The 16,527-nt window shown below is 42.8% G+C and overlaps 1 protein-coding gene across 1 annotated transcript in view; it reads left to right on the top strand.

The window, feature by feature from the left end:
* The first annotated feature begins 174 nt into the window (after positions 1 to 174).
* The window catches only part of RLF (RLF zinc finger), a 37,289-nt gene continuing 20,936 nt past the window's right edge, over positions 175 to 16,527 (top strand). The window contains exons 1-3 of the mRNA XM_064398471.1: positions 175 to 407; positions 5,926 to 6,080; positions 11,798 to 11,879. Of these exons, the coding sequence (XP_064254541.1) occupies positions 198 to 407; positions 5,926 to 6,080; positions 11,798 to 11,879 (447 nt within the window). The 5' untranslated portion in view covers positions 175 to 197. The remainder of the gene's footprint in view (positions 408 to 5,925; positions 6,081 to 11,797; positions 11,880 to 16,527) is intronic.

The following is a 16,527-nucleotide window of genomic DNA, read 5'->3' as shown; positions in this document are numbered from 1 at the left end:
GCCGGGGGCGGGGCTTCAGCTGCCGCTCACGGCCGGGGGCGGGGCTTCAGCTGCCTCTCACGGCCCGGGGGGCGGGGCTTCAGCTGCCGCTCACGGCCGGGGGCGGGGCTTCAGGTCGCCCGCTCCCCGCCCCGCCCCTCGCGCGGGCGCGGCGACGCGTCACGTGCGCGCGCGTCACGTGCGGCCGTCCCCGGCGGATGAGGTCAGCGGCGGGTCACGTGAGCGGTGCCTACGCGCAGTGGGGCCGGGCGCAGATGGCGGACGCAGAGGCCGAGGCGGCGGCGCGGCCGGAGGTGCCGCGGGTGGTGCCGGCGCTCCGCGCTCGCCTCTGGCAGCTGCAGACGGAGCTGCGCGAGCAGGAGGTGTCGGAGGCCTCCTCCCGAGCCTACTGCCGGGGCTTCTGCCAGGTAGGAGCCGGGCGGGGCGGGCCGCGGCGCGGGATGCAGGCCGGCTGCGCGCAGCGAGGATGCGGCGGGGCAGGCACGGCTCGGCCCGGCGGGGCTGGCACGGCTCGGCCCGGCGGGGCAGGCACGGCTCGGCCCGGCGGGGCTGGCACGGCTCGGCCCGGCGGGGCTGGCACGGCTCGGCCCGGCGGGGCTGGCACGGCTCGGCCCGGCGGGGCTGGCACGGCTCGGCCCGGCGGGGCTGGCACGGCTCGGCCCGGCGGGGCTGGCACGGCTCGGCCCGGCGGGGCTGGCACGGCTCGGCCCGGCGGGGCTGGCACGGCTCGGCCCGGCGGGGCAGGCACGGCTCGGCGGGGCAGGCTCGGCTCTGCCGGGGCTCCCGGTGCTCCGCGCTCGGTGCTCCGTGCCCGGCTGCCCGGCGGGGCTGGCACGCCCTGCCCGGCGCTCCGCGGGCTCCGCGCAGCCGGCGGCCGGGGCACGCCGCGGGCACTGCTCCCTGCTCGCCCCGGGGCTCTGGCGTCGCCTCGGAGCGCGGCGTGCTGCGGGCTCGGCCGGGTCTCCGGGCAGGCTGCACCGCATTTTCTCGGTGCGGTCTTGGCTCGGTTCCGACACCTCCGGTTGTCTGTTTCGCTTGTCTCGGGATCAAATCTGCGTATTCGCCTTGTTTGAGAACGGCCAGGGGTGCAAGGGGGGCTTGCTGGCCTGTCAGGGCCTGCAGGGCCCTAAAGTCACTGAGTGACTGTGGTTTGGATAGCTTGTCTTGGATACTTGCTTACTGCAACCCTGAGAAGGATCACCAATTTCTGAATTGGGGCCCTGGGTTCCAGAAGAAGAGCTGATGTAGATTAAAGCCACAGTGATGGAGATAAGTCGTTCTTAAGTAAACTCTTCCAGTGGTTGGTTTTTGCTACCCTCACAGCATCATTTACTGTGAGCTCTAAGGTTGAAAAATTGTTGTTATGATGCTGGGTTGGAGAATTGTCCCTGTTGAGTCTGGAGAGATTGTGGGGTTTAAAGTAAGAAAGAAAAAAAATCTGTTTTCTAAGCTAGTTTACAATACCTCAGCTGATTAAGTTATAGTATTTGACTGATGAATGGTAAAACCAGAGAAAAAAGCTTGCTGGCTTGGCACAAATTATGTACAAGTGGTGTTACCCTTCACAGTCTTCCATTTTGCATCCACAGGTTTGTGCTGTGCCATTCTGGGAGGATGTTTAGCTCATCACTTACTGAAACAAGAGAATAAGTGTATTTACTAGATTTTAAAACTCTTTCAAGCTGCGGGGTGCAGCTGCATCCTGCTGTGTTAGTTCCAAATTCTGTGTGTGTGACCTTGCACTGACATGGAGCCTGCTACAAAGTGTCAGCCTGTCCAAGTTCAGGTTTTGCTAAATTTGTTTCCAGTGGTGTACGTTGTGTCAGAACATTGACACAAATGTTCAGCTGACCCTTAATAGTGGATCCTTGTCAGGATGATCTCTGTGTGTACATGTCCAGTTTCCCAGGTTAGTTGGGTACAGAAGAAGCTTTAAAGATGCTTGGTCAGTGGAGTGTGGTGGTGAAAGGCAGTTCTGCTGCTTAAAAAAAAGTAAACAACAGCAACACAAAAAGACCCCAAAGCATGCCCCACAAGTAATGCAGCTCTCTGTGTCCTTGTGCTGTTACTGTAGTCTGGTTTTTAAATGCTGTGATAGCACAGATTAAAATGGAAAAGTTGGTTTTGAGTTGCCACCAGTCTGGCACTTTTTGGATTGTCATGCCTGGGCTCCAGGGGATGCAGTGGGAGACGTGGAGCTGCTGGTCCATGCTGAAGCACTTCGTCCTTCAGAGAGGATGAATTTGTGATGTCTTTGTGCAGTCACACCACTGTGGGTGGGGTGGAATTTTATGTCTGGGTTTCTCCTGACAGGGGATGTTTGTGGTGATAACCACAATAACTTAAGGTCTGCCCATGAGTGAAATTTAGGGAGCTCAGTTTTGTATTAATTACTTGGAAGGTACCACTGATACCTTGCTATAAAGTTCCTAAGCTACAGCAAAATGTGCTGAGAAAGAAGCTGGATTTAATGGGCTTAAGTTTGATTTTGGGAAGTAGCTGGTGTAAGGAGAGCTGCAATGTTTTATGTTTGCCATCCTGTGAGTGCAGCTGAGGCAGGGGCCTGGAAGTTGCTGTGTTTTGCTGTGGAAATCACCCTGGCTGTCAGGCAAACTGAACCAAATCAGTGAATTTCCTTTGCTTTGAGCTGTCTGAATGCTGTTTTACTACTTGTAAACTTGTGCTGCTGTGTGCAGCTTTCCAGTAGTTCATACAAGGAGTGATGCTGGATGTCACAATTTCCTCGAAGTTCCCTGTTTTCAAGCAGGGGAATGGTAGTTGTCCATGATAACAAAACAAACTGCTGAAGCCTAAATAATGGGTTGACTCTGCATCTTTATGTTGTATAGGCATTAATGCTTTGCACATTCACCTTGTTATTTTGTGGATTGCAATATGTACCCAAAGAGCCAGATAGAACAGCTAAGGGGAGTGTTTGAGGCTGTGCTGTCATAAATGGGAAGAACAGTTTTCAGTGAAGCTTGTAGGATGTCAACCATCCCATCTGCCAGTGCCCAGCAGTCTTGGCTTTCTGAAATTTTTGAAGTTTACATGTTGAGTGCAATCAGATATGGTTAAGAAGACAAAGTCCTTTTCTTAAAAAGTCTCAAAGCTGTACCAAGAGGTCAGGAAACTTTGAGATCTTCGTCTTTAAATTGGATCTGAGCAAAAAAATTACACTTCTGAGAAGTGCAGCTCAGCAGGTGTTCTGTCACTGCAGAAAGTGACAACCTGTGCAGTGTGGAGGGCCTAGGCTGGCTGTGTGTCACACAGCAGGGGGATGTGGTCTCTGCACTTCTCACCCCACCTGCCCACCAGGTGTGCTCCTGGAATGGAACAGGAGGGTGGGATAATGTGTGAATGAGCCAGACGTTAAATGTGTGAATGCTCTCTCAGGTAATTATACTGTAAGGTAGTAATTGCTTCTAAATTGTTACTTGAGAATCCCTTAAACTTGTAGGTTATCTAATTCTGTCAAGTTAATCATTTTTCCATAATAGTTTTTATACAGACTGCCAGGAGAAGTGCATAGTGGACAACCAAACAACCATCACAAGAGCTTTGAAGAACTCCTTTAATACAGTTACTACATTTGGCTTATCTGTCAGTATGCCCACACTAATAGCATCATAATATTCCAAACTACAGATCCTTGAAGTCTAAGCTGTTAATAAATCTGCCACCTTGAATCTGTTTTTCACAGTGAAACCATTGTTTATGTATTTGACAAGAAGTTTCTCTTAAAGAGTTACTCGGTGAATTCCTGATGGTAGCTTTGAGACTTTGATCCCAGTGCTCAGGTTGCACATGAGGAAGGCTGCAGTGTTTACTAGAAAATTTATTTAATCTTAGAAAGTATTCTGCTTTTTTTGTGTTTTACATAGACCAGGTAGTTTATGATCAAAGTGTCTGTCAAAATAATTGAGTACTAAATTTGATTTTTAAATAAATTGGTTTTAATGTTATCTATTTTTAGAAAAGTGCAGGGATTGGTGTGTTTGATCTGTTTCTCTAGACTCTGTAATGCTAGTGTTACTGCTGGCTTTACTAAACAGCTGATTTATGATAGTCATCAGTTGGCTCTCTTTGGGAACTGCAGCTTGACAGTCTTTGAATGTGATTTAATGCTACAAAGCAATGTATGATTTGAGTTATATTATCAAATCCATTCATCTGTTCAATAAACTTGAAGAGTGATATTACCGTTACCTGCTGCAGCTAGTAATATTTGTGCTGTGCTTAAGGATGATTTCTGCAAACTTCCAGTTCCATGCCCCTAGCTTAAAGTCTATAACTATTGATATTATGTGGGGTTTTGGGAAAGTTTGTAACTTCCATTCACCCAGAAGTTCTCTTCATTAATTGTTGGAGAACAATCCACAAAAGAGTAGATTACTGGTTCTTAGGTGGTACTTTTTATAGATTTCTTTTTCTTAACTGTGACACATGGTTCTGCTAGTCTGCCTTGTTTTTATTTACATTAGTCCTTGCTAGGACTAATATAGTGCAGTTATATCACTGATGTAACATTGGGTACTGGCCACTTATTTCCTGCTGTGATGGAGGGTAGGTTTTGGTCACTGTTATGACTGTATGTGGTTTTAGCAAGCTTGTAGAAGGGTTTGTTCCATAGTGTGATGTTTCCGTCACCATCTGATAAGATCATGTAGGTTTTTGTAAGGTGTTAAAATAAGTTTGTTGTGTCAGAGTCACAACTTTAAGTGATTTGAAAACTGATATGGCTCACCATCCTTGTAAGGACAATTTGATTTGTTTTAAAAGGTAGGATGAAGCACTCTGAACTTTTTTTTTTCCCCATGCAATCTTCACAGAATTCACAGACTCAGTGGGTTGGAAGAGACCTTAAAGATCATTGAGTCCAACCCATGCCCTAACACCTCAACTAAACCCTGGCATCAAGTGCCACATCCAGGCTTGTTTTAAACACATCCAGGGATGGTGACTCCACCACCTCCCTGGGCAGGCCAAGTCCTGGCCCTAAGGATTCCAAAAAGCACAGCTTCTTTCATTGGTTTTCCCTTTGCAGCTGCTTTAACCAAGACTGTGACCTTGTTTAGTGTAGGGAGAGTAGCACAAGGCAGAGGGAGCTGGTAAGTGCACGAGCATCACTGCTCTGGGGTGTAGGAGGGTGTCACTTGTGAAGCAAGCAGTCAGCAGAGCTAAGGTGTCCTCAGCTCAGTGCCCCACTTGCTCTCAAATTGTACTTCGCAGCACAGCATGGTAGTGTAGGTACCTTTTAAAAACGTTGGGGTGTGCTGGTGCTGTCCCTGTGTTGATGTGATTTGTTAAAACTGGCTAGATTTTATATTGCTGCTTTAGTACCGTGCCCAGGTAATGTGGGATGGCTGTGGCCAAGGAGTAACATCTGGGGTAATTGTGTTGGAAAAATGCCTGCATAATGATCAGGTCTGGGTTTTGGATCCCTTGCTGGTGGCTTCATGTTTGCTGTGTGAGTAATGCATGGATGTTTAAAACACTACATCTGTAGTAATGTTCTTAATCTTGAGTTTCTGCCTATTTTTTGTGCATTCTCAGTAGTAATAAAGATTCCAGTGTTACATACATGGTTCTGTCTCCATGGTAGTTGCACAAAAAGAGCCAAGTGTAGGACTTCTCCCTGAATTTTGTACTTAATAGCTCACATTTCTGCCAATTGCATCTAGCTTTCTTCCCAGTACAAATTCTGATAACTTTATCAAGATAATAAAGTAATTAAAAATATATTTCAATAAAAGGGAGAATTTCTGTTGAGCTAAAAAGCTGTCACTTTAAATTCTTCTTCAGAGTAAAAATTTCTCGCTTCCAGAATGATTCCACTGTATGTGTCTGATATTGTGTACTGATATTTGTTTTTAAGCAAAAGTGTGTTGTAAGAACTTCTAATGATCCCTCGTTTTGTTTCAGACACTGCTCCAGTATGCTGGCAGTCGGGGTGCATCGGAACATATTTTACCTTTTTTGGAAGTGTATCGAATCTCCATCCAAAGCTTTGCTAATGCAAGACCTTACTTGACTACAGAATGTGAAGATGTTCTTTTGGTACTTGGCAGGCTAGTGCTGTAAGTTTTAAGTTGGTATATTCATTTTCTTGTTTGTTTTAAAAAGAACTGCACTTTATAAATTAAAGGGCAAGCTGTTGAAATTGTTTATTGCTTGATTTGACAACTATATTTGCAATTTATCTGGTACATTTAGTACGTTTTTAATTATATCACAAAAATGTATCTGAGCATTTAATTAACATGGACAAATACTTTATTCTTCTGTATTTGGATAATCATGTAGGTTTTAGGAAGGTTCTGTTCTTTCTTAAAACATTCTGCAAGTATTATTTTCTGTAGAAGCAGCTTAGTGTAGTACTCCTTAAACAGAAGCTTCAATATTAGACTTTCACACATGGATTAATAAACCTGTATCCTTTGCTCTGCAGTTGCAGCTCTGTGTGTCCTGTCCCCTTTAGTGCAGGGGCCTTCTGAATGTGTCCCTTGTTGAAAAGGACAAGCTGATTTTTGTTCATGGCAGTCTGAGTTGTGCTGTAAGATTGCAAAGCAGACTAGACATGACTTAAAGCACAGCAATTCCTGGAACAGAATAGAAAACATTTTACAGTCCATCAGCTGAATTTGGATAACTTGTAATTCCTCAAAGTCTGTCCTAAGTGCAAAGCAGCTTTTTGTAATTGGAGAGTGTAGACTGAGGGCTTTCCTGTGCACTGGCTATAATCAGGACAACCTGAGAAGGACAAAGTGCTGTGCTGCTCGTTCCTTGCCTGGTGAGGTTTCATCTGAGGAGGGAGGCTGAAGATCTAGAACCTTGAATATGAACATCATCATAGAATGGAAGTGATTCTGTGACAATTTTTGGGGTTTTCTGTTATCAGTCTCTTACTTGTTTTGTGGTCTGAACTCAGGTATTCTCTTTAGGATGGACTTTAGCAGTGAACTCCTTGGGCAAATACTTTATTTTGTAACAGACTGACTTGCAATATAAGTGAACAGCTCAGAACCAGATTGTCTCCAAATGATGACTTGAATTATTTTCTTTTTAGTTGTGAGAAATATGTGAACTAGGAGTGGTTTTGGTTTTGTTTGAAAACAGGAGAAGTGTGTCATAGGTTCTTACAGTGGAAACCTAAGACTTTAACTGCATTTACCTGGTACATGATACACATTTTTGGCAAAATATCTTCATTGCTTTTTCAGACTGTCCCCTTAAGGATTGAGTATTATTGTCTTTATCATACTATCATTAATTAGCTTGTTGTTTCCTACTTAAGTAATTTTAAAAGTTTGTCATTTTGTGTTTGTAGGGCATCTCTACTTGGACTATTTTCTGTATATTTTGCCACTGTTGGGTATCTTGGGGTGTAAATTCTGTATCAAAATTGCTTTTGTCTTGTTGGGAATATCAGAATATTTTGCTTTTGCTAGTATGTTTTTTTTCCAGCTTTCAGTGGGAGGAGTTTGTTGTAGCCTGTATATTCAGAAAACTTTGTGTTAGAGGACAGTAGAAGAGCTGACTTGCTGAAATTTCCTTTCTTATAATGATTACATTTGAAAGGAATCTAAAGAATGAGAAATACAAAGAGTGAGGTGGAAGATAAGGAGGATAATTGCATACCCGAATTAACTCTCCCACAGCTTTTCTTTTTCATAAGCTTCCAAGGGACTGTGAGAGAAGGTAGAACAGGGAATTAAAGTTGAGGTTCCATAAGGGAGGAAGACTGTTACCTAGTTAGGGACATGAAAACATACTGTTCTCATGTAATTGTGATTTTTGAGGAGACAGTTGGGTTACCCACAGCTGTCATCCACACTGTGTTTTCAGACTTGAACCTTGACTGGAAGTGAAATGAGCAAACTTGCTGTTCCAAAGCAGAAGTGCTCTACTTCCTATTGAAATCCTCCTTCCCTTCCAACATTCCTCCTGAAGAGGAGGAAAAGAATTTCCTCCTCCTGACTTCCTTCTCAGCAGGGTGAGCCAGTAACAGCAAAACTCAGAATATTGTGGTTTCCCCTGCTCCCTGCTGGGGTCCTTTTTGTGTTCACAGTGCAGCTGCCATGATGTAGGGACTGTGCCATAAGAAACATGATGCTCATGCAGTGTGAGCTATTGTTGGTCCACTGTCCAACCTTAGGAAACAAAAGGAAAGCTTGGGGTGGTTGCTCTTGTAGATTGCAGATGTGACAAACGATTGGGGGTGTCTGTGGTGGGGAACAGAAATGTTCTGTTTGGCCATGGAGTGACTCACCTGCTCAAGTGGAACCTGGACAGGTTATTCTCACAGCCCCAAAGCACACTGCATTCCACTCACCCCCCAGTATCCCTGTTCCAAAGGTATTGCCTCTAGAATAATTACTAAAGAATTAGCCATATCAGAGATTCTTTCACTCAGTTAGTTACCTGGCTATCCTTGTGAATCTCAGGAGACCCCTGGAGCTGGTTATTCACTCAGGCTTCTGTAAGTGCTTTATTTCTGAGCTGGTGTGAGGGGGAAGGTGTCATATTACCATCAGTATGAAAATTTTACTTCTATCTGAAAATGGTTTATTTGATTCTAAGATAAATAGGTTAAAAAAGAAGAAATATTTGGTCATAAGTCATATGGTGTTTGCCACTAACTAAGATTGAACTGCTTTCCACTTTCTCCTGGGTGATGTGCTGGCACTGAACTGAAAGGGAATTTACCACTTTGACAGCTTTGAGAAGGTGTTTGTATGGGTTTTTTTTCAACCATAAAAAGTGAAAGGAGATTTGAATGCCATCAGGTTTAAGAAGTAAAGCTGTATGGAACCAATCAGACCAGTCTGGCTGTAGCTTGGAGCTGTAGCTCTGGGCTGTACCTGTGGAATGTGGCAGGTGTTGTTGCAGGAGCAGCCTGCTTGCTTCCCTCAGCACTGGCACAGGTGACACTGAGCTGCCTGTGTCACAGAGCTCTCCTCAGCCTAATCCACTGCTGCAGGTTGATTCACTAGCTTGCATTTGCCACTCTGCTGTCTATCATTAGGAGCTAATTCAACTCTTAATAAGCACAGGAAAATTCCTGGCAACAAGTGAACAATTCGTGCTGATAATCCAATGTATAATGAGTCATCTTTGTGTCTCTGAGAAGATTAGGATAGAAAAGTGTTCTAATACAATGTAAAGATGAACACAGTTCTGAAAGGTTTTAAAATTTAATTAAAAAGTTTATGTGAATGAGGTATAACTGAAATGAGGTATTACTGAAAAATTATGTGCAAATAATATATTGAATTTTGCATAGAGTTATTTGTTCCAAAATAAAGAAATTTATATCTAAGACACCTTTCTTAAAAGATATTTTGAAGTTGATAATATATATTTGAATGTATTTTATATATATTCAATATATTTGAAGTGGATAATATCTTTTTCTAATAATGTAAACATTCAAGCACCCATTACAGTTTATTTGCAAAAATTGTGATTGAAGTTTAGAATTGAGTTTTGTATAGGCAGGCATTGTGGTGGCACTGGTGCTGTAGGGTTAGAAAGGCTTGACTTCATGGCATGATCCTGGTATTTGGATTTGTGGCCTAGCCATGACGTGTAAACTCCATTTAGCTGCATTGCAGTAAAGAGGGAAATGGGATTTCAGGGGCAGAGGTGTGTTTTAAAGTATTGTATAATAAGGACCAAAGGAAAGAATTAAGCTAAATAGTGTGTTGTCCCCCTTGGCACTGGGAAGGTTTTATACACCTGTGTGTTTGAATCAATTCTTATTAAAAAACGTAGTTAATTGACTTAGAATTCTAATTGGTTTTCTGCCAAGGAAATTGTGATTGGAATATCCTGGATGTTACTTTTACAATTGTGCTGTAAGTTGTTTTATGTAGTAGCTTATAATCTGGAGCTCCAGATTTCTTATGGAGTGACTTCCAGACCACAGCTCTCTGTGCTGGGATCCTGAGGAGGATTTGAAAACTTGCAGCAAAAGAACTTTTCCCTTTGGGTTCAGATCAGTCCTGTGTTACTACAACAGAGAATAACTCTGGAGGCATAAATTAAATCCTCTTGTCTTCCTAGACTATCTCACCCTGTGTACATAATACTTTGAAAATGTAATTGCAGATTATTTCATTGTCCAAGTAGCAACTTAATGGTTAAGTTTAGAAAAATTATTTAAAAGATTGCTTTGTTATTTTGTTCAAGTCTATTATATTACATAGCCAATATCACAGATATGACAAAGAAATGTTCTAGAAAATGTAATTCTTGGAATTGAAAGTGGACATAGGTAGGATTGATTGACTAAGACTGAAAGTGAGGTGTGCATCAAAAGACTTTACAAAAGCACATTGACCATGAAGTTTGCAAATGTGCTGCTGGGTGGAGAGTCTGTGTGACTTGGATGGAAACAGAACACATACCTAGGGATTTTCTTGGTTGGTTGGTTGTTGGTTTTTCATTTGGGGATTTTTGTTGGTTTTCTTGTTGTTGTTTTGTTGGGTTTTTAAAGTTTTAGGGGTTTTAATGTTAAAATAGAGTTCAGGTGTTTCATGAAGTTGGTTTTGATAGTCTGTTAGCAACCACCTGGGTCTAAACATTTGGGCTGGTGAATTAGTTTGTACTGCCAAGTTGGACTAGAAGGCAAAACAAAGTCCTGGTTATTTTATTAAGAATATTCATCCATTTGGTCTTGTTGATGTATATGGCTACTGAATCTGGCTAAAAACTGAGTATGTATAGCATTTGGTAGGTACCTGTTAAATGCATTAGTCAGGAGGAAGATGGACATTCTTTTTGAGTACTGAGCAAATCTGAAACTCATGTTTGCTTCCTGGTCATCTCTTCCTTTTCCACTTCCCCAAGCTCAGTTCTTCTGTCTGTCTGTCATAAGATGCAATGTGTTGCCCTATCATTCTTCTGTTTTACATTTGAAAGAGGATGTTTTGAAGAAAAAGTAGCAAGAGTTTAAACTATCTAACAGTGTAGATGTAGCTTATGAAAAAGCTTATAGTGCTTTTTTGTCCTAGATTAGTTTTCTTTCCTTATATTGTCACAATTTATGAAAACTTCTGCTGTGTGTGAGTCTTGTGAGTCTCTAGGCAGAGTGTCATGGTTAACACTTTTAGTTTGGGTCTAACTGTTCAGTAGGGTTTTAGGCAATCCATGTGCTCCACACAAGGCTGGATAGCTCCTGTTTGAGAACAAGACAGGCAGCAGTCCTGCCTTTGTGCTGTAGGTATTGGAATGCTCCCCCGTTGTTATCAAAGGCTCAGAGGGTGTTTCTAGGTGCTGATGCTCCTCTTGACATACCTTGTCCGGATCCATTTTGGTGCTAATGCATGTGTCTTCTGTCAAGCTGTTCTTGGGGTTTTTTTTCTTGTGTCAGTGCTGAAATGTTGAGTTAGGTGAAGCTGGCTTTCATTCTCCCTCTAGGCAGAGACCAGGCGGGACTGCAGTGAGCTTTATTTAGAATTATTACTAGGTTTCCCTTGAGAAGAAAGAATAGAATAGAATTCTGTGATGCAGTGTTCCTGAGCTACATTGAATGGACTATCTTTATGATAAGACTAGCTGCAATCTTAAATTAGAGAGGTTGCATGTAGTAAAAGGAGCACTGTTTCCATATGATGAATCATGCCTGGTTTACAGGCTCTTCCAGGCCTTTAATTGATTTGCACAATCTAACATGTTTCAGTGTTACTGTCATTGCCTAGCTGAATACTAAGTAGCATGTGCCAGAAATGTTATTTAATGTAACAAGAGAATGTGTTCAGGTAGCTTGTTTACTTGCCTTTTGCTTTTCCAGGAGTTGTTTTGAGCTACTGCTTTCAATTCCTGAAAGTGAATTACCACATGAGGTGTGGTTAGGATTCCATCAATCCATTCAGGTAAGTGTTCTGAATTTCTTTTTTGCAATTTACATATTAAAAAAAAGGCTGCAGTTGTATTCCTTCTCTTCTACCCTTCCCCTGAGTTCCACTTGTCCTGCATTGCTGTTACCTAGGCAGCAAGAATTTCTGAGCAGCAAAAGTCTGACTGCAGCAGCCTCATTGGGAGTCTCAAGGCCCAACAGCATATTTATAACCACACGGTTGATGGCAGCTTGAGCAAGAGAACCTTAGTTAGTCTTGATTGAATGATTTGTAGAAGAGGTAGATTGAGTTAAATGATTTAACAGCTCTGAAGCATTGCTTTGATAATAAAGGAGCTTTTGTGGAGGTCTAAGTGGCAGGTTGTACCTGATTTGAGAGGGATGGAAATGGTAGGGCAGGTCTTTAGTCTAGGTGGTTTTTAGAAGTGTTTCTTTATGGATGGTGCTGAAATAAGCTCATACTACAACACTCCTACACTCAAATCAAGATGGCTAATATAGACTGTGTAGGAAGAAGAGATGTTTTCTGGGTTTTAGTCTGGAGGTAGTACCTAGCTCTCTGCAGGAACTGGTGTTCCTCATGGAGCTGAAAGCCAGGAGTGGTATTGCTGTGTTCATATTGATGGGCCCTTGCAGGACCAGGGGCTGCTCTGCTTCTGCTATTGCCTGTTCTGGCTTTAGCTTGACTGGTAAATTTGGAAGCTAATCTCAGTTATAAATTACTGAGGTGAGGATCCTGGCAGGAAATAGTTGGAAGTGACTTAGACCTTGCAGCTGTCTTTATTGCATGACCTTATACCCCTTTGACTGGGGATTTTCGCAGTCCCTGAGGCTTGGCTACTGCTGCATTAGCTCTGAAGATGCTAGTACTGAGCTGCTATTTTTGTTTTCCCTGCAGTCAAGGAAACAAGAGGTGTGAAAACTTTTCAGTAGACTGAAGGTGAATAAACCTGTCACTTTAAACTGAGACAAGCAGTCTAGCAGAGCTTTGTAATCCTGCTAGTAGCAGAAGGAACAGAGATGGTCTGTGCTTGACTGAGTCCAGGTGTAGAGAAACCTCCTTTTACTGAAATATCATGGAATATTTACTGTCATGAAACACTTGTATGTGGCATGTACTTGGTAATAGCAACAAATGCAGTTTGAATAGCTTAAATCCTGTTGCCTTAGTGGTGAAAAAGATCTGTCCTTTCTTTTGAGTTCATGGGTCCTGTGACTCCCTTAGTGACTGTAACAGAGCACAATGGACATTGCAGCACTCCAGAGCCAGGTTTGAGGGTGTAGCAGATCATTTTGATAGTGCCCAGCTATGCTGTCTGTTTGGCTGTTGGCCAAAGGCTGGGTCTGTGCTCCCAACCCCTTTGTTTGTGGGGATGCCACAGATAAGGGTGGTCAGCCACAGATTCATCTTTTATGTCAGGGCTGATGCAAGATGTTGAAACTTAGTGTTTCCAAAGTAACTCTTTAATTTACTAATATAGTCAGGGTAAAGAGCAGTGAATCAGAATCACAGAGTACCAGGTTGAAAGGACCTCAGGGATGATCTGGTCCAGCCTTTCTTGGACAAAGGCAGCGTCTAGATGAGATAGCCCATCACCCTGTCCAGCTAAATCTTTAAATTGTCCAATGTTGGAGCCCATCACCCTGTCCAGCTAAATCTTTAAATTGTCCAATGTTGGAGCCCATCACCCTGTCCAGCTAAATCTTTAAATTGTCCAATGTTGGAGCCCATCACCCTGTCCAGCTAAATCTTTAAATTGTCCAATGTTGGAGAATACACCACTTCCCTGGGGAGACTTCCAGTGGCTGAATCTTCTCTTTATGAAAAATTTTCCTTGGTTGTCCAATCAGAATTTCCCCAGGAGTAACTTGTACCCATTACCCCATGACTTGTCCATGTGAGTTCTTGTAAAAAGGGAGTATCCATCAATTTTTTTAGCTACCGTTAAATACTGGAAGATGGGGATAAGGTCTCCCCTAAGCCCTGTGATCTTATCTTACACTAAAAGGCAAATGTGTTTGTAGTTGAGATGGCCTAGACGTGAAAAAAGATTTTTGGAATATGGGAAGGCATATACAGGCTTTTTTTTTCATTATAGCAGAGTTACAGCACAGCTCTAAAAGTTGCTGGCTTTTAACAGGAGCGATCTGCAAGGAGAATTCTTGTTACTAAGTTTTGTGATTTCTGTGATGTAACAGATCTTTGCATTTCTAGGATTTTGAAATGAGCAATCAGACTTTGATATGTCTATCAATAGAGAGCAGATTTTTAGTCTGATGAGATGGCTCTATTTATGCTGAATATGTTGGAAGGGAGCTGTTAAATTCCAGTGGTAGAAGGGTGTGATGTCCCACTCTTAAGAGGGACAGAGTATCCAAGATTTGTAAATCCTTGTGGCCTTAAGAATCTACAGAAGGCAGAGGATGCACAAAACCAAAATTTTATTAGTAAATTACATGCTTGGCATGGAAATTGGTGTATTAGTGCTTTACCTACCATGTAGGCACACAGCAGGGGGGGTTGGATGAAGGGTTAAGGTAACTTTTCCAACCACATTTTGTCTTTCTCACAATGTGTTATTAGCAACAATCCTTGGTTGGGTCCTCAGCATCTCACTATTGGTGTTTGAGCCATACATGTGAGCCCTTCTCTTCTGGGGTTCTATAAAGGGTGGCACAAGCTCAGATCTCTCATGTCAACTTTTAGAATCAAGGGAGAATTCAAGATGTGCTGCTGCCAGGAGTAGTAATATATGCTTGGCTTTTGTAGTGACTTTTTGAAGCTACGGCTTCCAAGTTTAGCACTCACCTGTAGTTCAGATAGTGAACTGATTAAACATGGTGATATTCTGAAAAATTCCTGGAGAGGTTTGTGGACTTTTACAAACAGGTGATTCTAATAAGATTTTGAAGTAGCTCTCTGGCAGAAGCATGAGAATGACAATGCTTGTACCTGCCTTGGAGTACAGTAGGAGCACACTTGTCACCACAGAAGGAGTGTGTCAGTCATATGAAGGGCAACAGGGACCTTCAGACAGGAATCTCTTGTAGGTTTAAACCTGTGTGTGACTGTGTGATGTGCAGATCTCCAGGCAAATCCATTAGGAAAGCACTGCAGAATTATGTTAGCACATGCCCAAGACTGATGGATGTAAATGTGCTTATTGCTTTCCTAATAAAACAGACAAGCATGGCTTCAGAGGACTGTAACTCCTAATATGGGAGGTATTTTTTGGATCTGCCTGCAGTAATTGTTGCTCTGTAACAATTACACAGGTAATGGGAGTCAGTGAAACTTCAAATAAATTTTCATCCCAGGAATGTGAAAGGTGAGTGAGGGCTTGCATTTCAAAGCATCAAGGTGTGAGGATTGTCCTAGACCTGAAAGTGGAGTGTCATTGATGTCCAGCTTGTACTGGACACACAAAATGCAGTCAAAATCTTTATTTGGTGTCTGAACCTGTTTGTTCTGGTATCCTAAATAACAGCAGCTGTGTTCTGCAGTCACCTGTGAGTCCAGTTTTCCTCATCCCTAGGCAAGATCAAAGGCAATTTGGGCAAAATCAAAACAAGGTGTGAGATTTTATGGCAGGAGTCTCAGCATGGATTTATTCAGTAGCAGCAAGCAAAAAGATGCAGACACAAATGGGGAATGCTGTAAAATATGAGTGAAAGGATTGGGGCAGAATTACAACACAGGTTTTGATACAAGTAAACTGTTAATCTGGGGGAGGAGCTCAGTGGAGAAGTTCTGTGTGGATCAATATCATCCAGTCAGGTGAAGAAGGGTAAAACCATGCATTCAAAAACATCTTCGGTGGGAGTAGAGATGTGTTGTTCTGAGTATTGAATATGGGCTGTGGAACAGGGTTCCCTTCAAGCCTTACAAAGAGCATCATTGCTTTATTTAGAAAAACTGTGAGTTGAGGGAGAGCATAAGCCAAAAACTTCTGTGAAGCTGTAGTAGATGCTGATCACTCTAAACTGCCAGGACTGAAAAATCCTGATGTCTTCAGTAAACTGCTTCAAGGCTTGTCTTTTCTTTTGAACTTTGTCCATAGACTCTTACTGTATTATTCTTTCCTGACTTCATCTAGAATGAAATGTTTTATGTCTTGCTCTTTAGAACCTGTTGTAACTTGATGGGATCTGTACATGTAAATGTTGCATTGAGTTTCTTCAAGGACTTCTGATGTATTCATAATAGATTTTTGCATATATTCCCATTAATATTAGTTTTATATTCTTCAGCAGGTCCAATATGGTTCAGCTAAGCACTGTAGTGAAAGGGCAGTGTACTGACAGTAGTTAATTGCTTATGCTACATATATTGGTGAATTTTTTATTTGGTATTTTGATACTGATACCCTGAATCTCAAACACTGTTGACTCAACAAATCAGCTTGCTTGTATCAAAAGTCCCTTCTTTCTCACCTTCCTAGGTCCTTTCAGCCCCCAGAGGTGCTGAGATGTGATGGATGCCCATAGCTGGGCTGGGCTCTGCTGGCTCTGTACTGCATGCTGAAACCCTCAGCTTAGGGAGCAGTTGCTCTTGGGAAGACATTGTTTATGTGGGATGTCTGGATCATGGAATGTCATGATCTGAGGGACAGTGATATTTTCAGTACCTAACCTGTGTCCAGGTTGTATGATTTTTAAAGTTT

This window comes from Passer domesticus, chromosome 24 (assembly GCF_036417665.1).
Source record: "Passer domesticus isolate bPasDom1 chromosome 24, bPasDom1.hap1, whole genome shotgun sequence".
NCBI lineage: Eukaryota > Metazoa > Chordata > Aves > Passeriformes > Passeridae > Passer > Passer domesticus.
The sequence above is the reverse complement of the archived record's forward strand: the minus strand, read 5'-3'. Positions and strand labels throughout refer to the sequence as shown.